The following is a 24008-nucleotide window of genomic DNA, read 5'->3' on the forward strand; positions in this document are numbered from 1 at the left end:
AGGAATTTTGTCTGAGGTTTCTTTGCTGATATGACTGATTTAGCTTGGGTAAAGCATTACATAAGTGATGTAACTATGTGCAGGCGCCATCTTTACAAGTTTGAGGTGGCCACCATGTGAGTGGGATGGTGTCCTGACATGTTCAACCTTCTAATCATGCTGTGTGTTTTTATTCCTTCCAGTGACCAGTCCTCTTCCTTATTACCTCATTAACATAGGTTCTTACACTGGAAATTCCAAGGTTTGGTGAAGCCTTTTGTCAAGAAGCAAGATAAAGATATCACACACACACACACACACACACACACACACACAGAGTTACTGAAACTACTGTTTGTTTTAAAGTTTATTTTCATGTCTATCAATTATTTATTCATTTATTTGTTATGGTCATGGGGCTTGAACTCTGGGCCCTGACCTTGAGCTCTTCAGCTCAAGACTCTTCTGCTCTACCACAGCTCCACTTCCGGTTTTCTGGTGGTTAATTGCAGATACGAGTCTGTGAGACTCTTATCTCCAGCCAGCCCAGGTTGGCTTTGAACACATCCTCAGATCTCAGCTTCCTGAGTAGCTAGGATTACAGATGTGAGCCACTGGTATCCAGCTATATATATATATATATATATATATATATATACACACACACACATATATATATATATATATTCATTCATTTCCTTTCCTACCAGTCATCTTTTTTCCTATCTGATAATCATCAATGTGACATTCCTTTTAGTCACTGGATAACAATTTATTGACTTTGTTAACGTTTTGTTCTTATAATCCCACTTTTTGTTAATGAGTATACCTTCTGCAGGTTCTTAATAGGCCAGGCTTCAAACATTGTTAGGTTTATGAACATTTAATTTCTGGGTTTTTTTTTCCCCCCGTCCTTGGGCTTAAACTTAGGGCCTGAGCACTGTCCTTGGGCTTTCTCAAGGCTAGAGTTCTACCACTCAGGCCACAGCACCACTCCTGGCTTTTCTTTATGTATGTGGTACCAAGGAATTGAACATGGGTCTTAGTGTATGCTAGGCAAGCACTCTTACCACTAGGCCAAACGCCAGTCCTCTTGAACATTTCATTTCTTCCTGGCATTTCTTTCCTCTTTTTTTTTTTTTTTTGTCAGTCATGGGGCTTGAACTCTGGGCTTGGATGCTGTCACTGAGTTCTTCAGCTGAAGACTGCCGTACCCCTTGAGCAACAGCTCTACTTGCAGTTTTCTAGAGGTTAATTGCAGATAAGAGTCTCATGGATTTTTAGTGCTGGGGCTGGCTTTGAACCCTGATCCTCAGATCTCAGCCTCCTGAGTAGCTAGAATTACAGGCGGGAGCCACTGTACCCAGCTTCTTTCTGTCATTTCAAGTTATGATTTTAAAAAAATGCAAGGTGAACATAGATCTTATTTGTGGAATCCACCATTTTGGTGATATAAAAAGCTCTCCTCACTCTAAAATCCGTTTACTCCAAAAAGCCTTTCTTTTTTATTAGTGGGGAATAATATTTAGAAACCAAAGTAATAGGCTGTCATTTTTCCTCATTATCCAGTGCTCATTGCTTATAGGTCCTTTCATTGGAGAGAGCTAGTGAACATTTGTGTTTTTAGGTACCCTGAGTTCTGGTACTCACTCACAGCATTCTTCATTGTATTCCTCCTTTCTATTTGTTTAGCTCTTCCACAGTGAGATTCTGTGTATACCACACATTTATTTTTACTAAATCCAGTAGTCTACATAAAGGTTTTCAGAATTACTAATCAATATTGCTGTGACAAGGATATGTGGAGGAGAGTGGAAGATTGTGTTCAATCCTCTTGCCCCAAATGTTAACTTAGCTTTGCTTTCCTTCTCTTGTCCTGACATAATCCCTGTTTGAAGTACACTTGTTTCTGGTTGGATTCAGTTTCAGTTGTTTTCCCCCTGTACTTTTTATTATTTATTATCTCAATGTGCAATGCATTCTTGTATTTTCCCAAAGCCTACACAATATAAAATGTATTCCTAGAAATATCATTATTTCCCATGCCACTTCTATTCCATTATAATTACTTGTAAAAAAAAAAGAGAGAGAGAGAACATAATATGTATGGTTTTTATTTTCCTTTGGTTTTTCTTGAAACCATTGCCAGATTTTGTGACTGTATAGTTGAAAAAAATTTCTTTTGCTATTCGTAATTTGAAGGCAGAAATTTTGAGATGTAGCAACATCTTGTTTTTCATTAAACTTTTTGCCCAGTATTTTTAGCATTTATTAATGATCTTCTAATTCCCTCAATTCTATATTGACCATTTGGAATTTTTCTGCAAGAATGAGTTATCTTTCCATTTAAATGCCTTTATTCATTCATTCATTTCTATTTTACTTAGTAGGTTATAATTTGTCACAGCCAGTTTGCTACTGATATCACATCTTTTTTTAAACAAATAAAATCCCATTTCACATTAACTGCTATGGCCTTTTAATATGTTCTTCATTATCCTTTGAGCCCTAACATCTGTGGGATAAAAAGGTTTATCTTGTAGTTTTCCTGACCCTAATCTTTTCTCCTAGAAACCCTGTTCCTTTTACTGGAGAAGGGATTTTAGAAACTGAAATACATGTATTTGGTGTGCCTTCATTACATCTTAGACACATACTCACACACATACACACAGCTATACGGTATGAGAGAACTCTCTTTCATAGCTAAGTACTGTGTCTGTGTCTGTGTGTCTTTCTCTTTGTGTATTTAAAAAAATCAAGCTTGGCAGTGCCTGTAATCCTAGCTACTCAGGAGGCTGAGATCTGAGGATGGTGGTTCACAGCCAGCCCAGGCACCAAAGTCTGTGAGATTCCACTGCTTGAGTTACAGTGTCACTTCTGACTTTTTTCTATGTACATGGTACTGAGGAATCAAACCCAGATCTTCATGCATGCTAGGCAAGCACTCTACCAGTAGATCAAATTCCCAGCCCTCAAATATTATTTTTTTAGTGAACATTTTCTCTTAATCATTCCTGAGCTAATAGAGTTAAGAGTTTTATTTTTTCATTGTTTTTTGTTGTTGTTGGTTGTGGGGCTTGAATTTAGGGCCTGGGTATAGTCCCTGCACTCTTCATGCTGGAGGCTAGCACACTACCACTTTGAGCCACTACACAACTTCCATGTAATGATGTCTATGTTTACTTCTTTTTAGTGTATTTACTTTAATCTCGTTTAAATCGTAATCTCAATCTTGAGTTAACTGCTTATTTTGAACAGAAGAGAGCCAGTGTTCTTTCCTTTTATTGGTTCTTAGTTTTAATTTTTTCAGCATTTAGATTTTCTATAGGCTTTATTAAGAGGTTAAGAAAGGTTTTTGGTTTTTTGGGGGGGGGGCACAGGGGGCTTAAACTGTGTGAAGACACCATCTCTGAGCTCTTCAGCTCAAGGCTACTGCCCTACCCTTGAGCCTAGCCCCACTTCTCTTTTTTTAGAAGTTAATTGAAGATAAGAGTCTCGGGTCCTTTTGTACCTATGCTGGCTTTGAACCTTGATCCTCAGATCTGAGCCTCCTGAGTAAGAAAGTTCTTTTTCATTCTACCCGGCAAACATTTAAAAACAATTGACTACTTGATTTCTTTTTTTTTTTTTTTTTTTTTTTTGCCAGTCCTGGGCTTGAGCTCAGGGCCTGAGCACTGTCCTTGGACTTTCTCAAGGCTAGAGCTCTACCACATAGAATAATGTTTTCCTTGCAAGTTCTTATTCATCTTTCTTTTTGCTGTTAATTCTAGGAATTTAAAAGGAGTTTGGAAGTTGAGAGCCCCCAACACATCTCACAGTGTCTCAACACATGCCCAGAGCAAAATGGACATGTTCCTGTTCTTCCGAATACTCAGCCAGTTCTGCAGTATGGTAACCCTTACGAAACCCAGGAAACAAGAGGTCATTAACATGTTTTTGGCTTTGGGATTAGCTGAATTTGGAGGGGTTTTTTGTTTTTGTTTTTTCTTAGATTTTCATTAGATTAGAGGACCCCTAGAACAATCAACTCTAATAGAAACATTGTGTTTTTTATGTTTTCAGCTTTAATGTTTAATGGAGGTAGCATCACTTAGAAATGATATACCATAAACATGTAGCCTGTTCCCTTATTACTTACAGTCCAGTTATTTGAACCATTGGGTTTAACAAGATTTTTTTTTCCTTGAGATGGAATCTCACTGTGTATTTCTGGCTACATCCTTTTGCTTCAGGCTTCTGGGCATTGGGATTAGAGGCTTATGCCACAGTGCCTAATTGGATTTGTTGCTTTTCCTCTTTCTCACCCTTTCTGTTTTGTTTATTTTTCAGTGCTAGGTATTGAGTCAAGAGCTTCCAGATGCTGTGTGGTTGGTCCCCATTCCTTAGTGGGCTCTTTGTTCCTTTGATAGTATTTAGAGGGCGTAGCACTTGGTGTATGGAAATGTTCATTTTAGTAACTGGATTGATTATCCTTTCTAAATTTCCCCCCTTCTGAAATTTTATTACAGATGGAGCAGATGGTGCTTTTTACCCAGATGAAATCCAAAGGCCACCTATAAGAGTCCCCTCTTGGGAAGACAATGTTGTCTGCAGTCAGCCTGCTAGAAACCTTAGTCGGCCTGATGGTTTAGAAGACCCCGAGGATAACAAAGTAAGTTGAATTTCCGTGGTCTGAACCTGTCCCTTTTGTTTTCCAATTTAATGTTAAGGGGATATGTGTATGTGAGAAGTATGTATTTTTGTTTTCATATAATTGCCTCTACTTGACTTCTGAAAAAAGAAACCTGCTTGTATTTTAATTTGAAAACAACTTGTTATGCTTCTGCATACATATACATGTATATATACACGTATAAATACACACATACATATATATATATACACTAATGTAACATAAAGTTCAGAGAATAATTTTGGAATGTTGTAGGCATCAGTTAATATAATTTTATTTATCACTTACTAAATCATTACATCCATATAATTGTAAGTGCTCTGGGATAGAAAAAGCACTGCATATTGAACCATAAAATTGCCATTTTTAATTAATATTTGTTACCAGCAAAATTAAAGATGAATTTTATTATCTTTATTATTATGGTATCTTTTGGAAGAAATACTCATTTAGATAGCTTTATTATTTATGTAGCATTTCTTATTCTATGGTCCCAAAACAATACTGATAACAGGTAAATTCATTTTTGTAGTCTTTTATTTCAAAATACTTTTATTCAAGAGATCTTCTGCAGGGCTGGGACTGTGACATAGTGGTAGAGTACTTGCATGAAGCCCTGAGTTCAATTCCTTAGTATCACATATACAGAAAAGGCCAGAGGTGGTGCTTTGGCTCAAATGGTAAAGTGGTAGAGTGCTACCCTGGAGCAAAAGATGCTCAGGGACAGTGCCCAGGCCTTTCGTTCAAGCCTCAGGACTGGGCCCCTCCCAAAGATCCCCCCCTCCATTTTCATTACTTAATAGGTTCATTTCCTCAGTGCAACTCTTTTGAAATACAGGGTTCCCCCACCCCACTTCATCATAGCTCTTTTTGGGTTTCCTATGCATTAAGATAAATTTAAAAGAAATGCTTTATTGTGCTCTTTACAAGTACATTGGTATCATGACCTGTTTCTCATTTAAACTAGTTTGCTGCATTTAATTGCTATTAACCTTTGCAGAAACTGATCAGTGTTCAGACAGGCATGATTTTAGCCTTACTGTTCATCACCCATAATGGATAAAAATGTATTTTGCTCTTCTGCCTTTTGGCCTCCTATGTCCATTACTGAGAATAATTAGGAAAACTGTCAGAACTTTTGTAGCCTGCTTAAGGTCTGGAGTACTATCCTGCTGTGTTTTTTTACATACCTTTTACTTCACATTTTGCATATTTAATCTGATCATTCTTGACACAGTTGTTACATGTGACAGGCCCTTCTCTTCCATAGTCATCTACTTCAGTTTAATTAGCAGAATGTTCTTCCTTATCTGTGTGCTTTGCCCTCCTGCAAACCCATGAGAAGCAGTGTTAGTGTCTTGTCCTCATTTGCTGACATGCTTAGATTTGGTAATGAGATGAATATGCATACCTGGGATAATTGTGTTTTATAATCAGAAGATTTTTCGCTTAGACAGAAAGCAATTTTTATGCATATTCAAAACCTTTTGCATTTTTGTTATCATAGCAAAGATGACTTTTAAATGCAGTACTTTAATAAGAAATGGAAAGCAAATTTTAATTGACCTGTTTTGTTTCTTTGTCCTGAAATGATTAACTATCACAGGTGCAAGTAGGCACCTTTGAGTCAGTTAGCCTACTCCTTTAGCCTATCTCAGAAAATGGTCAGCTTTTAAAAGCCCTTTTATAATAACTCCCATTTGCCTAATAATTGCAGTAACTCTTAACATCATAATTGCAGTGATGGTCATGACAGTAAATATTTCTTTATCTCTGCTAATGCTACATACACAGATATTTTTTGCTTCATGGCAGTACTAAGAAGTATGAGTTTTAACTATTGCTAATTTATAGTGGAAGAAAGTGGAAAGAGATCAAATAACTAGCCTCAAATCATACAGCTGATGAATCAAAAAGGCAGGATTTAAATCTTATCAGTTTGGCTGTGGAGGATATAGGCGTAACTACCTGTCAGGTAAGGCCACACCAAAGGTTTCCATTTGTTCTCAGTACCTGGCACTTTTTTTTTTCCCCTTGATTGGTGGTGGGACTTGAACTCTGAGCCTGAATGTTGTCCCTGAGCCCTGGTCCAAGGCTACCACCCTACCCTTTGGGCTATAGTGCCACTTCTAGTTTTCTGATGGTTAATTGGAGATAAGAGGCTCATGGACTTTAGTACCTGGGCTGGCTTTGAAACTCGATCCTCAGATCTCAGCCTTCTAAATAGCTAGGATTACAGGCATGAGCCACTGGGTCTGGGTTTCCTGGCACTTTTTGTTACCATTTCATTGGGGTTCTATTTGTTTGTTTACTTTGGTTTTTAGATTTCACAGCACTACATAGTGCTCAGGGCCTGAGCACTGTTCTTGGACTTTCTCAAGGCTACAGTTCTAGCCCTTGAGCCTCAGCACCACTTCTGGCTTTTTTCTATGTATGTGGTACTGAGGAATTGAACCCATGTCTTCATGCATGCTAGGCAAGCACTCTACCACTAGGCCAAACTCTCAGCCCCAGGGAATAAATTCTTATTATTTCTACTGACCTAAGAAACTGAGTAACCATTTTGAAGATAATTTTTTATTTTCTTTCAAAATAACAAGAGTTACTAATGGCTTGTGTGTGATTTTAGCTATTATGCAGTTAATTTCTCAATCTTTATAATTCTCCTGGACTGGCTGCTTTCATTTCCCACTGAGTTTGGTGGGGGTGGGATACTTGGATTTGAACTCAGGGTCTCACACTTAGTTGGCTTGCTTTCATGGCTGGTGCTCTCCTTCCTGAGCCTCTCCTCCCCAAACGGCTGTCTACCCAGGTGCCAGCAGCCAAGGTTGTTCTCCTGCCAACCAGGACCAGGGAGTCTCAGGGTACCTCTGTGCTGGCTCCTGAGTCTTAGACCCTTACCCACCCTCGTCCAGCACAGAGAACAGATCCACTGGGAAGATGCGGAGGGACTCTACTTGTGGCTCTGAGTCCCAGCAACTGCTAAAGACTCTGCTTTTCAAAACTTAGGATGTCACTGAGATGAATGTAGCATCTAAAGTTGTATACTCCTAAGCTTTTTATGTGATACCTGACAAGTACTAAAGATTTGTTTAATACCCCGTAAAATTAAAACCCACAGAATGTCTTGAGTTTGCACTAAACCCTTTCATACCAATTTTGGAGACATGTATCTAAATCCTTGCTTATCAGTGTTGTTTGTGTAGGAAAAGGAGGTAGCATCTCCAAAATTTTTGCTAAAAATGTAAAATCTCCTGTTCTACTCCAGATCTACTGTGAATCAGGTTACATTTTTAAAAATTCTTAAATGATAATGTATTTGGTAAAGTTAGGAATGCGCTGGTCAGAACTTCCTTCTCCATTAGTCAAGGCATTTTACCCTTAAAAAAAATCCTATCCTGGGGCTTGACCTTGGTGCCTGGGTACTATCCTTGAGCTTTAGTTAGTTCTCAATGATTATGCTCTACCACTTTAACTATAGCACCACATCTGCCTTTTTCTGAGTAGTTTATTGGAAATAAGAGTCTCACAGACTTTCCTGCCTGGTATGGCTTTGAACTGCAGTCTTCAGATCTCAGCCTCCCGAGGAGCTAGGATTACAGGCATGAGCCACCAGTGCCAGGCTTATTTTCTCTGTCTTTCTCTTTTGCCTCACCTTCCCTCCCTCCCTTTCTCCCTCCCTTCCTCCCTCCCTCCCTTCCTCCCTCCTCCCCTCTCCCCCTTTCTTTCTTTTGCCAGTCCTGGGGTTTCACTTAAGGCCTGAGTACTATGGTTGGGCTTTCTCAGGGGTAGGGCTCTAACACTCAGAGCTGCAGCACCACTTCTGGCTTTTTCTAGGTATGTGGTACTGAGGAATCTAACTAGGCGAGCACTCTACCAGTAGGCCATGTTCCTGGCCCCATTATTTTCATTCTTTTCTAGATTGTTTCTCATTGTCTCATTTCTTTCCTTTCTTTCTGAAAAATGAGGTTCACATATTCTTTTAATATGTAGATTGCTTTCCTGTTGATTACTTTCCATAGGGATACCTAAACAGTTTTTATAGATGCACACATATCTTCCTGACGCATTCTTAGCAATTATTTGCAGAAAAGTCTGTGACTCTAAAGGGTCTTTGACTCCAAAGTTGCTTTAAAGCAAAAAAAAAAAAAAAATATATATATATATATATATATATCAAAACCTATTTCCTATTTGCCATTGTGCAAGTTTTATTTTCCCCCAATTTGCCATTTTTCATGGTCTTAAATTTTTTATTTAGTTTACTGTATAAGAAGTAGTATATAATCACAGTTCATTTATTTAGAATATTAAAACAGTTTAATGGGAAAAGAATAATCTTTGCAACAAATGATTTTTATGAATATTTAATATCCTTACCTCAAACTGCACACAGAGATTAACTTAAATTGGCTCTAAATGTGAAAAGTTTCTGGTTTCTTAGTGTTAATTATAAAACAAGTCATTCTCTAATACTATGAACCAAAAAATTAAATAGGTTATCATAAAAAAGCTTCTGTGTTTTAATAAGTTTTTTGCATGATAATTTTTATTAAAGAATTTATTAACATTGATTATTACATAATATTTTAAATGTCCTGTTTAACAAGTATTCACCCAGGTTTTAGAACATAGCTAAAATTAAGCTGATGGTTTGTATATACTCTATAGACATAATGTTTTATTGCATAGATTAATATGTATCTATGATATGCAAACCCTCAGCTTAAATCAGTTTTTGCATGTAGTTATTTTCTCTTGGCATTCTATATCTGGTTGACTTTTAAAACTTTTGTTTGAATGTGGTGCTAGAGATTGAACCTGCTTTCACAAATACACAATTCATACATGACCTTAGTTATTGAGTAGGCATCAGATAACTGCCACTTACTTAGCTGCATTCCAGGTTCCACTGATGGCCATCTCTTAATGTTGAATTTCCCTCTTTCTGTAGCCAAGTGCTACCCTTCAGATCTTGAGGACTATTTAAGTATTTGTGGCCGAGTTTGGTTAAAGAAATGTGCTTTTTAAAAAAATAATATTTATGTTATCTTCTGAACTATTTAAGATTCAGGTCACCGTAGGAAAGTAATATTTGATGACAGATTCATTGAGATAGAGTTTATGTGGAAAACACATAGTTCAGGGGCTCTAGGTATGGCTTACATGGTAGAGCACCTACCCTGTAAGCTTTGATCCCAAGTTGTCCAGTACCACCCACATAAATAAATTAAAAATAAAGCAGATAGTTCAGTTTTAATTTTTTTCAAAGCTCCTACTTATCTTCTGTGTGTAATAAATCCACAAATAAGGCAGAATTATTGTAGAGTTCTTGTTCTTTTATCTTTATACAAATTGTACAGTTCTGCGTTCTTCCATCAACTGACAGATTACTGGAAATGAGGGTCTGATAAAGCCTAAGAATAATATCTCATATAAAGAGGAATGTTAACTAGTATTACATAATAATAGCAAAATTTTCCCTTATTTCTTCAATGTTTCAAATTTTTGCATTTTTTCCTCTTTCAAGATGAATCTGAAATTCTTGTTCACTATCACTATTCTCTTTAAAATAAGCGGGTTCAGAACTTTATCCTTGGAATCCTGAATGTGGGAGCTAGAGTAACCCGACCCAGAATCAACATTTACTGTCATAGATAATAAACATAACTGATTCAATTATTTGTCATCTTCCTTCTTTGTACAGAAGACTCAAAAATTAGATTCTCAAAGAAGTACAATTCAGGAAGCTTTTGAATCTCCTAAAAAATACTTGTATTTTATCCTAACTTCTCCATCTCCTGTTATCTGTCCATTTTCTTTTCCCCTATAGTTACATCTTATAGCAATTATGTATACAAAAGCAATTTCTTGTGTGTTGAATACAGAAAAAAAAGCTTCTCTTTCAATTTTGAAGATTGTCAGAATAATAGCCAAGTGCTCACCATGAAACAACTTGGGTTTTTGATTGTCCATTTAAAGTGCATTTTCACACCAATTAGAATTTTTTGGTACCTCCTGTGACACAGGTGACTACCTCATTAATAGCTCTAGGGCAGCATGACTGCCAAGCAGCAGAAATAATGTTCAGCCGTGCCTGCACCTGCTCACAGACTGTGAGGTCACAACACAGGAGCAGCTCATAGCTGCTGAGGGAAAGAAAAAAAGGCACTGTCTTCGTGTTCTGGCTGTTAATAGAGCTTGTACAAATCTCTAATAACAATGGGATGCAGGCCTAGACTCACAAATTGAGAGTATTCTTTGCAATTTAAAATCAGGTTTTTAGAAGTTTCACTTGATAGCTTCAAAACATGAATTTTTCTATAATAATATTGAGGTTCAGTGTATTGTATTGCTTTAACATGTATTTTTCTGGTTGGATTTCCCAGTGTGTACACCTATGTAAAGATGCATATTTCATTCCTGAATTTATTATTTCAAGTTTTTTGACAGGATTTATACATAAATCCAATGCACAATACACAGAAAGTTAACAGTTTAATGCAGTGTTCATACAGTTAGGAAAGTGGCCACCCCATCTACCCTATCTATAGAACAATAAAAAAGTAGTAAAATGGCCTATATATATATAAGCTCAAGTAGTTCTGCTTTGACTTCATTCACACATGCAGGTGCAGTATGTCTCCATTTTACCAAGTACAGCTTATATAGGAGCACATTTCCTGTATCTGTGGCTTTATGCATAATCAACTCTAGTCTGAAAACGTTAAATGGGAAATTCTAGAATTCAATTTATAAATTTTAAGTTCCATTATCATTTTAAATTGTATGTTGAAATCTTATGTAAGACACAGTTACCCAGTACATCCAGGGTCTTCATTTACGCTGTAGTGGGTTCCTCCCACTTTTTTTATTTTTTTTGGCCAGTTCTGGGGCTTGAACTTAGGGCCTGCGTACTGTCCTTGGACTTTTTTTCAAGGCCAGTGCTCTACCACTTGAGCCACAGTGACACTTCCAACCTTTTCTATGTATGTAGTACTGAGAAATAGATCTCAGGGCTCTGTGCATGCTAGGTGAGCTCTTTACCATGAGGCCACGCTCCCGGCCACACTCCCGGCCACTCTATAGTGTTTAAACAAAATACTTCATAAAATTTACTGTGAACCATGTTTATGTGAAAGTTGTATTATACAGTAGAAGTAAAATTTGAGTAATTTGACTTGATACAGTCTCTGTGCTTTATTGAATGAAGGATTTACATTTTGTTTCACTTTTCTCAAAACATTTACTTTTTCTTGGCCTAGGAGGGTGAAGATGTGCCCACTGCTCCTCCCCTACCCACTCAGCGTTTACATGGGCATGGAACAGGCTTCTGCTTTGACTCCAGGTACATTTTGTTTTTCTTTTGTTTTTGTTTTTCCTGTGTAAAACTGCATAATTTTTGTAATTTTTCTCAAAAGGTGTTACTGGGAACTTACTAGGGATCTTAATTGTCAATGGTCTGACCTACTGACCTAGAAAATACAGGATTAGGACCTAGTAATTTGTGCCCTTACCTGTTGTCTTGATGACTGATCTTCAGAAATAGTACCATGGAATTTCCTAGATACTAGACTGAAATAAATTCTGTTGGAAAATTATGGGTTGGATTCATCTTTGCAGTTTTTGTTTTGTTTTTTAAATGAAAAGCACTTTCAGCCAGGCGAGGTGGCTCACGCCTTGTAATCCTAGCTACTCAGAGGCTGAGATCTGAGTATCACGGTTCAAAGCCAGCCTGGGCACTAAAAAATGAGACTCTTACCCCCAAGTAACCACTAGAAAACCGAAAGTGGTGCTGTGGCTCAAGGGGTAGGGCGGTAGCCTTTAGCTGAAGAGCTCAGGGACAGTGCCCAGGCCTAGAGTTCAAGCCCCATGACCAACAAAGGGAAAAAAGAAAAAGCATTTTCTTCTGGGTACCTGGTAACCTATACTGTAATCCTAGTCACTCATAGGTTTGAAGCCAGCCTGACCTGGGTATGTGGCACCAAATTGAACCCAGGGCTTTGTGCATGCTAGGCAAGCACTTTACCACTAGGCTGCACTTCTGGCCCTGGAACAATAATTTTCTGAAATAACTTAAGACTTTCAGGACAGATTGTTTGTCATGAATATCAGCTAATTAGCTTTAAATATAACCTTATGGTATGTAGACAATTTCTGCTGTTATAATATGTAATTGTTTCATTTTTCCTCTTTGTTTAAGCTTTGATGTTCACAAGAAGTGTCCCCTCTGTGAATTAATGTTCCCTCCCAACTACGATCAGAGCAAATTTGAAGAGCATGTTGAAAGTCACTGGAAGGTGTGCCCAATGTGCAGTGAGCAGTTCCCTCCTGACTATGACCAGCAGGGGTTTGAAAGGCATGTTCAAACCCATTTTGATCAGAATGTTCTAAACTTTGATTAGTTACTTTTTATTATGAATGAATACAGTATAGCAGTTAAAATCATCTTAAATAGACCACTAAGGAGACCACAGGTTTTCCCTGCACTCTATTGCACACTCTTCTGTCTACAAACTACTTTTAGTTTGGTATTATTAGGGGTAGGGTCAGCCTATAACTTCTCAATAAATGCAATTTTAACCTCTTAATCTTAACCTGCTGTAAGAAAAGAAGCTCTTGTGTGTTTATATCTTATTTATTTTCTCATTTGCAAAATAGTATGGAAAAAGGATACAGGAATTATTTTAATGTTATGGCACTAAAATATATGTCCATAATAGTGTACTACATTACTTAGCAGAATATTTACTGTTGACCTTGTTGATTGAGCATGACTGCTGAATATTATGTAATAAAAAGCATTGATCAGAACAGTTCTGCGAATTTTTTAAATAAAGGTCTGTAATTTTGCTCATGAAATGATAGGGTTTTAGTCTTATTTAGAAACGAGTTACATGTAGAATGTGATCACATGCTTGCAAATATTCTTTTTGTATATGAAACATTGGCATTAGGAAGTAATAGACACCTATTTTGCTAACTTATAAAAATTATAGGATGGATTATTTTTAACCATATTGAGTTTGTATTTACAGTGAGAAATGTAACAAGATAGATCAGAGCAATTTGTTTCCTATCAGAATAGTTTGTTTCCTATTAAAGTCATAAGTTGTGTTTGTGGCATAAAATCACAGAATATCATTTTTATGCTGAGAATATAAATTTGAGATAATATTCTTGGTAATTAAAAGTGTAATCTATAAATCCAAATCACATAATGTATTTCTTGAGTTATGTCTCTGCCTTGTAGTATTAACATTAAAGAGGATGCATACCTCAAGGTCTGTAATTTCATTGTTGTCACCTTTGAAAATTCTCAATAGATTTTCTGCTAACATATTGGGGATCTTCTTTGGTTTGGACTATAAAGTTGTAAATGATATTCCTTTCTCTTTTATAATATGAAGTACTTTTGATTTGCTTCTGTAGTACTTACCAAAAAATTCAGGCTTGTTCAAAAACTAGCTCTTAAGATGTTAAGTTGATACTTAGTTCAGTTATTATACCCTAGAATGCTGTCTCATCTATGGATATATCCTGTCCCTTGAATTTGGAGTAGAATTTTTGTGTTACTGAAATCCTTTGGAGAGGTTTTTAAGCATAGAGCATACCAATGTTAAACATTTAGGTGCCAACTTGGTTAAGTTGTAGCAGTCCTGGAAGGTAGCAGAATTTAAAGATTGCCTATTTCAACTTTCTTGTAAGTTGTATGACAAATAGGATATACTCAGGAACAATTTTGTTGTATTCTGTGAACATTTTTTATACATTTTTATGCAGTTAAGTATGGATTACCCCTGGAATACCCTAAACTAAAAGTACTCTCCATTTTAAAATAGTGTTTGGGCCAAAGCTTGTAATAGGCAATTTATTAGTGGTAGAAAAATTACATCTTCTAGTCTAAGCAAAACATTAAGGGAGTAAAATCTGTGTACATTATCTGAACTTTGTAAAACATAGAGTCCAAGGTAGAACAAGATGCTGGATGGATATATTAGTACCAAGTTTACCACAGAAACTAATAAACTGTTTTATTTTGTTTGTGGTTTCCCTCCCCCCCCCCCCCCCCCGCCCTGGGTAATCATGGCTAGGGCTCTACCATTGAGCCACAGTGCCACTTCTGGCTTTTTCTGTTTATGTGGTACTGAGGAATTGTACCTAGTGCTTCATGCATGGTAACAAGCACTCTACCACTAGGCCACATTCCCTGCTCCGGTACTGTTTTTTTTTTTTTGTTGTTGTTGTTTTAAAGAGAATTAATGAAAACGAAGAGTCATGTTTATTTTGGGCCAGAGGCAGTTTATTTTAAATGTGATTTCATTTACATTTATTTAAGCAGCTTTTCTTGACAGGAATTTTGATTAAGTTGCCTTTACTTCTAAAACCTCTGTTGCTTTCAAACTTAATGTGCTCTGTTCCCAACAAAACATATGAAAATATAATTTAAAGCACAGTTTTCACAGACACAGTACAATACATTCACTATACACAGTATAACAAAATATTCCCATCCATACCTGTTTATTAATACTGTCACAATGAAGAATAGAAACTGGAATTTGCTTTCTCATTGAAAAAAATTTAACATGCACAATGAGTATTTTATGACTGTCTAGCTGTTGAACCACTGATCCAGCCTGCACTTCCTTGCACTAGAAGGAGCAAAGCTAAATAATAAATGCTGGCCTAAAACTTAAAAAAAATTTTTTTTGGTCAATTGTAGGTAGATATGAAATAGCCAAGTAGGGCTTTCTTATGCACCAACTAGTTGATTCTCATGTGTGGATTACCTTTTTAAACATACGGGAGAACACTGTATATTCAGGACCAAGACCCCTCTTCAGAGATCTGAGGAACGCTTCAGTGGGTAGAATCTTCATACATACTACTGTAAAACCTCTATTAGGAGGGATTTACAACTCACCCATCTAACAATTGTCTTTTTTTTTTCCCAAAATGTCTGAAAATTTGAGGCAGAATCCCTGCTTCCCAGACATATGTAAGACTTCATCAAATGGGAATGTGGAAAGTTATTTTGGGGGGAATTCGAGTTGACTTTTCACCATTTTGTACTGTGGGCAGTTAGCTGTGGCAAAGCAGTTTTTATTGCATAATTAGGCAACTGGTAAACTCTCATGTTTAAGGAATAGCACTTGGGAGAAAAGAACACTCAAAGGCATGATGGTACTGTTCGAGATGGTACTTCAGGAATGGTCCAGATGAAGGTCACACTTCATGGTCTAGTCTCTTTTCTTTGACCACCTGCTGCAAGAAGCACTTATTGTCAGTAAGGCTCATTTTCATATTTTCGGTAAAATGTTTTATAAAGCTAAACAGACATTTCCAGTGATAAATGTAGACATCTACACTGTGATGGGAAAAGTGCTTTTAAAAGAAGTCTCAAAACACAACGTGAAGAGGAGGCAATGTGGGTCTTCACAAAAATGTTCCTCTTTGAAACGTGCTTAGAGTTTTAATTTGGACTTGCAACCCACAGGTATGTTAGGGCAGTGTGGTTGCGGGAATTGGCAACACAAATGTCGTTGGCAATAGAGAACTACAAAGTGCTTGAAAACTTCATCTGAGGATGAAGCTACAACTAAATTTCACACACATAAATTTTGCACTTAAGTATTTCAGAGTGTTTTCTGACAGATTCCAGGGATGTATTTCACTAAATGGTATCTTGGTCCACAAATAATCATAGTTACGAATTTAATCCTTTGCACCCTGCAGGCACTGAATAAATGGTGTGTTTAAATTAATGAACTGAATAGAATTTAAGAAACAATGCCATTTATAACACTGAAATGATTGGTAAGTTAGGTGGCAAGATTTTCAGCTTTTTAAAGGGCAAAAGGATTTGCAAGATAAAACACAAAGAGCACACCTTTAACATGTTATTTAAATATGAAAATATTTTAGCATATTATGTTAAACATTCTTATTTATATTTCCATTACCTAAAGTCTTTCTACTCACAAATACTAACTCCATTATGTAAGGCATGATAACCAGTTTGATAATGAAGATATTATTTTGGTTTTGAACATAAGTGAGTTGATGTGTTGAAAAAAACTTCAATCACATTACAATCTTGAAAACTTCTCAGTGCCACCCCCCCACCCCCATTGATATCACTGCAATACAACTAAAAATGCAACATGCCCTCAGTTTTATTTTGTTTTGGGGGAAATGTGCTGAAGAACCTAGAGCTTTTTTTTATTTAGCACCTTATATCAAAGTAATGAAAATGGGTATGATGATTACATGTGCAAATGTACAAAATCATTAACTCTACAAAGTTACGTCATTCCAAAATTACAGAAAAATTTAAAGCATGCATTTAATTCTTTAAAGGGTTGCTGAATGCTTCCCCTGAAAAAAGGTGGCTGTTTTCAAAATCAGCAACTGCTGGTGAGGGTTTCTTGGCACAGTTATGACCAGCATGTTATTGCTGCATCTTCCTGATAATCTCAGCCGACACCGGGGGATGAAAGTTGATTGTGTGGTGCCGCAGGCCCTGAGCTGTCTTGTAACTCTTCCCACACCGACACTTGAATGGTTTGCGGACTCGAATCTGTGTTCGATGACCATTCTTGGCATGGTACTTTATGCCATTCACATTCTGTGGAGAAGCAAGATATTACTTATTAGGTGGAGTCATAAATAATGCTTGAGCAAAGGGCACTGGAATCCAGACTACGGCACAAGGAAAACAAGTCTCTAATACTCTGGAAATGAGAGACTTCAAGTATTGTATATTTCAGGTCCAGACTGTCTATGAAAAAAGTCACAGTTCTAGCCTGTCGCTTGGCTTCACTGTGAATCTATAAAACACTCAGGATGACCAACAAAGTACCTTTCTAAAGGATAAACAGAAGGACAAATTAGATGACTTTTGTAAGTCTTGGATCTGGAAATAACCAACAGCTTGAAAAGCATGGTAGGGAGCTAGGATTGTTTAAATTTGGTCATTCTTCTGCTCTGTCGGTCTCTGATTCCAGTTGCTTACTGACCACATCCTGCCTGGTCCCCATGTTGTTCCTGTCAAAATAAGAACCTATGGACAAACCAGGCTTTGCCTTTAGTCAACGTGACATTCCAAACATAACATTATACTTAAAATTTAAGTCATTTGTAAGCAGTTTGGACAACAAAATACTGACTGGGTATCTTAGCATCTGGACACTAGGAATGTGTTTTGAGGAGGTTCTTGCCTGCCAAGGCTGAGCTTGAACTCATAACTTCCTACTTCATCCTGAGTACTGGAACTACAGGCATGTGCCACCATACCCTGTCTTATTTCTAGATTTTTATTACTTGGTTTGCATGTTTGCTAGTATCTTCCTAGATTTATTTTTTATATATTTAATGAATTATTACTCATCCTATTACAAAGAAACGGGCTCAGGGCCTTAACTGATAGCCTTTAAAAAAAAATGACAAAGATGATATTTGTGCCTAGGTCTTAATCTCCAAGTCAGCAACTGTCAGAAATAAGGAAGCGAGAGTTTAAGTGCAGATGGCTAAAGGGTGAATTTACTAAATCCAGTCCTACTGTGCCCAATCCCAAGTCTTCCTACTTCACAGTTATCCATTTTCTGGGAGTCTATTAAGAACATCTTTATTGCTGCTGTTTGCCAGCCATTGCACTGGACAGCAAACAGCCTCTGCCTGGAGAGCCTGGCTCGGGGTTGGCTGCACCCTCATCCCTTTTCTCCCTGCGTGCACCTTAGCTTACAGAAAGGACACGCTTTAGGTCTTGCTACAAGTTGATAGAGGCTGCACTTGAAACCAAGTGAGAAATACTGACCACTTAGACTGGAGAGCAGAGGTGGCAGGGGCAGGACCAGACACCCCCCCTAAGCTTGGCCAATCACTCATAACTGTGAAGGTAACTATTGCAAGCTGTGTGTAGGATGTGGGATGGGGGAGAAAGCGCACGAAGAGAGTGATGTCTTTGGACCTAATGCTCCTGAAACTGACTCAACTTCCATGTGCAAAAAGGTCATCTTCTGGCTCAAAGGAGAAATGTGCCCCTGGCTTGCTCAGTGAATCTTCACATAGCACCTCCTCGTATGTTCCTTTTCTGTGGCCGAAGGTTACTCAATATTCATGTCCTTGTTTTTATTTTTTTATGTTTTTTATTTTTATTGTAATTAATAGAAGGGTTACATTATATTCGTAAGATAGAAGGTGCATTACTTCACATACATTGATACCCTTTCTCATGTCTTGGTCCCCATTTTCATGTCCTTGTTTTCATAGGGACCTTGTAATCACTCTTTCTTGCTAGGATGAGGCAGTGTTGGCACAGGGAGAGCTGGGTTTATCATGATTCATCTTGGCAACAGTACAGAGGCTCATAGAACTCCATCCAGGCCTAAGCTTTTACATGTAGTTAAGTCCCAGGGAAAGTTTGAAAAGAGATATTGCTAAAGCCAAGCCAATAGGAATACAGAAACAAATCTCCAGGTGTGGGACAAGCTGGAAGTGAGTGGAGGCCTTTTCTTGTCTTGAGAGGCTCAGGAGAGAACAGCTCTGGAAGCGGAAACCAGTTGGAAATAACAGTTCCAATGCTGGGTTAGTCAAAGAACCTACAGTCCACCACTCCTGTCTCTGTTACTGTGACTTAATATATCACTGTCACTGGGGCTCCTTTATCACAAGGTCAAATCAGACGGTTGATTTGTGGAAAGATTTCTTCCATCTACCCATTCATGTGCAGATAATGTGAATCTAAGAGGAGCTCTAAAAGATTTGTAATTACATTAACCTTAAAATGACTTAAACATTCAAAACTATCAATAGCAAATAAGGGCATACATTATAAAAAGTGAATGCTCAAATTCTGTTTGTCATAGCTAGGATAAAAGGGCCCAGTTTTCTGCTGAGAAAGAGATCCCTCAAACTTTTCCACCTGGGCTAGCCTTGAACTGATAGCCTCCCAGTATTAGCCTCCTGAGTAGTTAGGATTGTAGGTGTGAGTCACTGGTTACTGATTTTAGATTTTGCTTCTGAGATAGTCTTTTTTTTTTCTTTTTCTGAGATAGTCTTATGCTTAAAGTTCCAAGGCAGCCAAGGCTGTTAGCACATAATTCCAGCTACTTGAGAGGCAGCAATACTACTAAACTACCACTCTCAGTCCTCAAATCCTCTGGTCTTTGAAAAAAGCAAAAGCAATGAACCTCTAAAAAGGCAAGGAGAGTCTACAGAGTCTTAAGAACTTGTGCCGAATACTTGATGTCGACTGGTAAGGAAACTGATACCAGAGAAGACAGGACTCACCCAGGATCACACATCTGCTATGTAATGGAATGGCCTTGGGAACTAGAGACAGTCAGTTCTATAGACATGCCCTCAGCCTCCTACACTGCTACCTACTCAACTCTGAGGACCACCTGGTGGCCTTGGAAATATAACACTAGTGTGATGAAGACTAGCATGTGAGAGGAGGTAAGGCAGGGGTAAAAGGTAGACTCAGATGGGGTTCAACCATAAGGAGCCATATGCCCCTACCATGGAATTAAGCCAGTCAGTGAACAAGCAATTTGGAAATTATTCTTAAAATCCTACTGTAATAAAATATTGCTGGGCACTGTTTGCTAATACTAGGATTTTTCTGGTAGAATTCTGTTCCCCTGTGGGCACTATTTTTGAATTTGTGCTCATGGTAGGTGATGAATCCTTCCACCCGTCTAACTGATATAAATGCTCAGGATGATTTTTTTCCTGCTTCTGGATATTGAACCTGGAGCCTTGAACAAATTAGGCAAGTGTCCTATTACTGAGCTACATTCCCAGTCCAGGGTAAACTTTTAAAGGAGGATTAGGGAGGAGTATGTTTGAAGCTCTCATTCCTCACTGTCCAGTCTGGAGTCCCTGGGAGATCTGGGAGTTTCCCTCAGTAGTTTAAAGTCCAAGCTACAGAGTTGCTTGACAGGATTTAGGTAGCAAAAGGCCTGTTATGGACACAGGACCCTTCCAAAGAAATTTTCCAGGTCATGGGAGTTGGGGGTTTTGTGGGAAGGACAATCTGGGTTTGTGAGGGAGTCCTGGGGCTTGTACTCAGGGCCTGGGTGCTGTCCCTGAGCCTGTTTGTACACAAGGCTAGCACTCTACCATTTCAGCCATAACTCCACTTCTGGCTTTTTCTGTTCGTGTAGTACTGAGGAATTGAACCCAGGGCTTCATGCATGCTAGGTAAGCACTCTACCACTAAGGCACATTCTCAGCCCAGGAGGGGCGTTCTGTTTCACTTTTGTTTTCTTTTTCTTTTTGTCAGTCATGGTGCTTGCACTCTGGGCCTGAGTGCTGTCCCTGAGCTCTTCAGCTCAAGGCTACTGCTCTACCCCTTGATCCACAGCACCACTTTTGGTTTTCTGGGAGTTAATTGGAGATGAGTCTCACCAACTTTAGTGCCCAGGCTGGCTTTGAACCATGGTCCTCAGATCTCAGCCTCATGAGTAGCTAGGATTACAGGAGTGAGCCACCATACCTGGCTTCTCTTTTGTACTTCTTAAACAGTTGTAGTGCTTTGAGGGTTTGGATAATTTTTATGTTCTAGTGGTGAGGACTAAATGCTTTGTAGCTTTATGTCTCCTCTTTCTTCTCTTTGATGTGGGATGAGAGTTGTCTGGTTTCAAATCGAAGGCTGAAGTGTGAGGCTGGAGCACCACAGAAGAGTTTGAAAAAGTGGCAATCTGCCAGTGGTCAGTTCCAGTGGTCAGCAGGGACCCGACTGCCCTTTTTAGTCCTGGTCCTCAGATTATCCACACATCTGGAGCTGTGCTGGGTGCTGGGGACAGGGCTGGAGCATGGCTGGCCAGCAGCAGCAACAGAGTGTAGGTAATGTTAAGGTCAAGGTCAGAGCTGTAGACAAGCATCCTGCACTCCCAGAGGAGGCTGTATTTAGGCTATGTCATGAGAACAGAGTGGAACTCAGTAAGAGGTGCTGATGAGAGGAGGGCATGGGAGAACAGAAAATGCCTCAAGCACACCTCTGCCGGCAGCACTGCTGAGTGGAAGCTGCTATCCTACCATTTGTCCCCTTTGTCCCCAAAGACAAAATTCAATAGACAAAAGATATGAGACCTTCCCTCTCTTCCAGGAAGGACAAAGGGCAACTACTGTGGACTCCCTTTGTACCATCCCAGGCCAGAGTGGAGGTAGAGTTGTATTAATCAGCTCTTCCAACCAGCGTTTATCAGCCATTTATCTGCCCCGACAAAGTTGTGACCCCAGAGACTTGAAATCCTTTCCATTGTCTTGTCCCCTTTCCAACAAAGAATAGTACATTTTTCAAGATGCTATAGTTGAACCGAAAGCAACCTCTTCAGAAACCTGCTGATTCCTCCCCTGGGGGTTTCCTGTGCAGTTATGAAAGATAAATTACAACTTTTGTTTTGTTTTGTTTGCTTGTTTTTTTGCCAGTCCTGGGCTTGAATTCAGTGATTGGGTGTCATGGCTCAAGTGGTAGAGAAAGCGGCCAACTTTGGCTGTTTTGCTAGGTTCCTACTCAAAATGAAGTCTGGGAAGTTAGATAACTCATCTTCTTACCATTATTATTATTAATTTTTTTTGCCAGTCCTGGGCTTGAGCTCAGGGCCTGAGCACTGTCCTTGGACTTTTCTACCACTTGAGCCTCAGCACCACTTCTGGTGTTTTTCTATGTGTATAGTACCGAGGAATCGAACCCCGGTCTTCGTGCATGCTAGGCAAGCACTCTATCACTTGGCCAAACTCCTGGCCTCCTCATCTTAACATTGCTGGCATTTTGCACAGCAGAGGGAACCAGTCCTGAATCAGTGCCCAAGAAACCAACTGCCAACAAGGGGCAGGAAATAAAGTCTAACTTATCCTGGAGGATAAATATATGGTGGCACTTCTGGATTCTGCTTTTTATAATACTGCAGCCATCACTACCCTTTCTCTCCAATACAGACGCTAGCAAGCACACAGTAAGTAAAATAAATTAGTATTTATAATAGAAGCTGGGCACCATGGCTCATAATCTCATCTAGTAAGGAGGCTAAAATCTGGAGGATCAATTTTCAAAGCCAGCCATCTCCAAAATAACCAATCAAAAGGCAAGCAAAAAGGTATGGCTCAAGTGGGACAGCCAAAAAAAAAAAAAAGCAGCCCAGCCCTGGGACCAACACACACACACATACACACACACCCCAACACCCATATTAGTGAGCCCCAGACAAAAATCTGTGAGACTCTCTTCACCAATGAAGCTCCCAAGAAGTAGGAAGTAAACCCTTTGGCAAGTGATGAGTTCCTTTGCTCAAGGCTAGAACTCTAAGAGATAGGGCCAGACCCTGAGTTCAAGCCCCAGGACCAGTACTAAAAAGAAGGTGGGGAGTAGGGGGGGAGTGCTCTTGTTATTCCACATCCAAGCCTTTAAAAAGCAATCTGCTGAGCCTGGGTGAGCCTGCATGCCACTGGGTGTGCAGAGTATGTTGTGACGTTTATATTTCTATCAAATGGCTGGAGTTTAGAGAGCTGCTAACACCTTGGGGGAAAGTTGCAATTCCACCTCTTAGAATGCCCTTTGAACCCCCACTTCAAATCTTATGGGTGTTTCTTAGGGTATTGTCCTAGGAGTTTTCTTAATAGAAACTTTGCATGCCCAGCTGCCCATAACCCTCAGAGCGAAGCTTGCAGAGATAGACTTTTTGACTTCCATTCTGACCATCATGTTGAGCATGGGGCTGGGAGTGTGGCCTAGTGGTAGAGTGCTTGCCTAGCATGCACAAAACCCTGGGTTTGATTCCTTGGTACCACATAACCATAGAAAAAGCTGGAAGTGGTGCTGTGGCTCAAGTAGTAGAGCTCTGGCCTTGAACTGAGGGAATAGGCACTGTCTTGGACTTTCTCAAGCTCCATGACTGGCAAAACAAAAAACAAAAAAAGTTCCAAAATGTTTTAGCACTTTTTTTTTTTTTTAACCTCATCTCCATTCATTCAATTGGGGAAGGGTGCACAAACTGCCTTAGGTAGAAGGTCAATTCCAGAAAGGCTCTGGGAGCCATGTGGGGCTTTTATAACCTCAAAGTGGAATGTGAGCCACCTGGTCAGCTGTCCACTGGGAAAGGTATTTGGTAAATAAATAGGTTCTGGGAATTGACCTGCCACTGAGCTACACATCTATCCCCCACATTTTGTTGTTCTGATGGGGCCCCCATGTGCCGTGAAATTAGGGACTATTATAGACACAGTCCTCTAACAAAAGATCTCTTTAGGCCCAGGAGTTTGCCCTAGTGGTAGAGTGCTTGCCTAGCATGAATGAAGACCTGGGTTCAATTCCTCAGTACCACATACAAAAGCTGGAAGTGTTGCT

At 38.9% G+C, this 24008-nt stretch overlaps 2 protein-coding genes across 3 annotated transcripts in view; one reads left to right on the forward strand and one right to left on the reverse strand.

Annotated features, from left to right (window-relative positions):
• Tax1bp1 (Tax1 binding protein 1) overlaps positions 1–13861 on the forward strand; it is a 49937-nt gene extending 36076 nt beyond the window's left edge. For both annotated transcript variants that reach the window (XM_090332807.1, XM_090332808.1), the window contains exons 15-18: positions 3753–3903; positions 4491–4633; positions 11920–12002; positions 12858–13861. In XM_090332807.1, the coding sequence (XP_090188933.1) occupies positions 3753–3903; positions 4491–4633; positions 11920–12002; positions 12858–13059 (579 nt within the window). In that variant the 3' untranslated portion in view covers positions 13060–13861. The remainder of the gene's footprint in view (positions 1–3752; positions 3904–4490; positions 4634–11919; positions 12003–12857) is intronic.
• Positions 13862–14951: 1090 nt separating this feature from the next.
• The window catches only part of Jazf1 (JAZF zinc finger 1), a 318398-nt gene continuing 309341 nt past the window's right edge, over positions 14952–24008 (reverse strand). Inside the window, exon 5 of the mRNA XM_090332809.1 lies at positions 14952–17285. Coding sequence (XP_090188935.1) covers positions 17109–17285 — 177 coding nt within the window. The 3' untranslated portion in view covers positions 14952–17108. The remainder of the gene's footprint in view (positions 17286–24008) is intronic.

Source organism: Megascapheus bottae, chromosome 5 (genome assembly GCF_031878675.1).
Source record: "Megascapheus bottae isolate mThoBot1 chromosome 5, mThoBot2.hap1, whole genome shotgun sequence".
In the NCBI taxonomy this organism is placed as follows: Eukaryota; Metazoa; Chordata; class Mammalia; order Rodentia; family Geomyidae; genus Megascapheus; species Megascapheus bottae.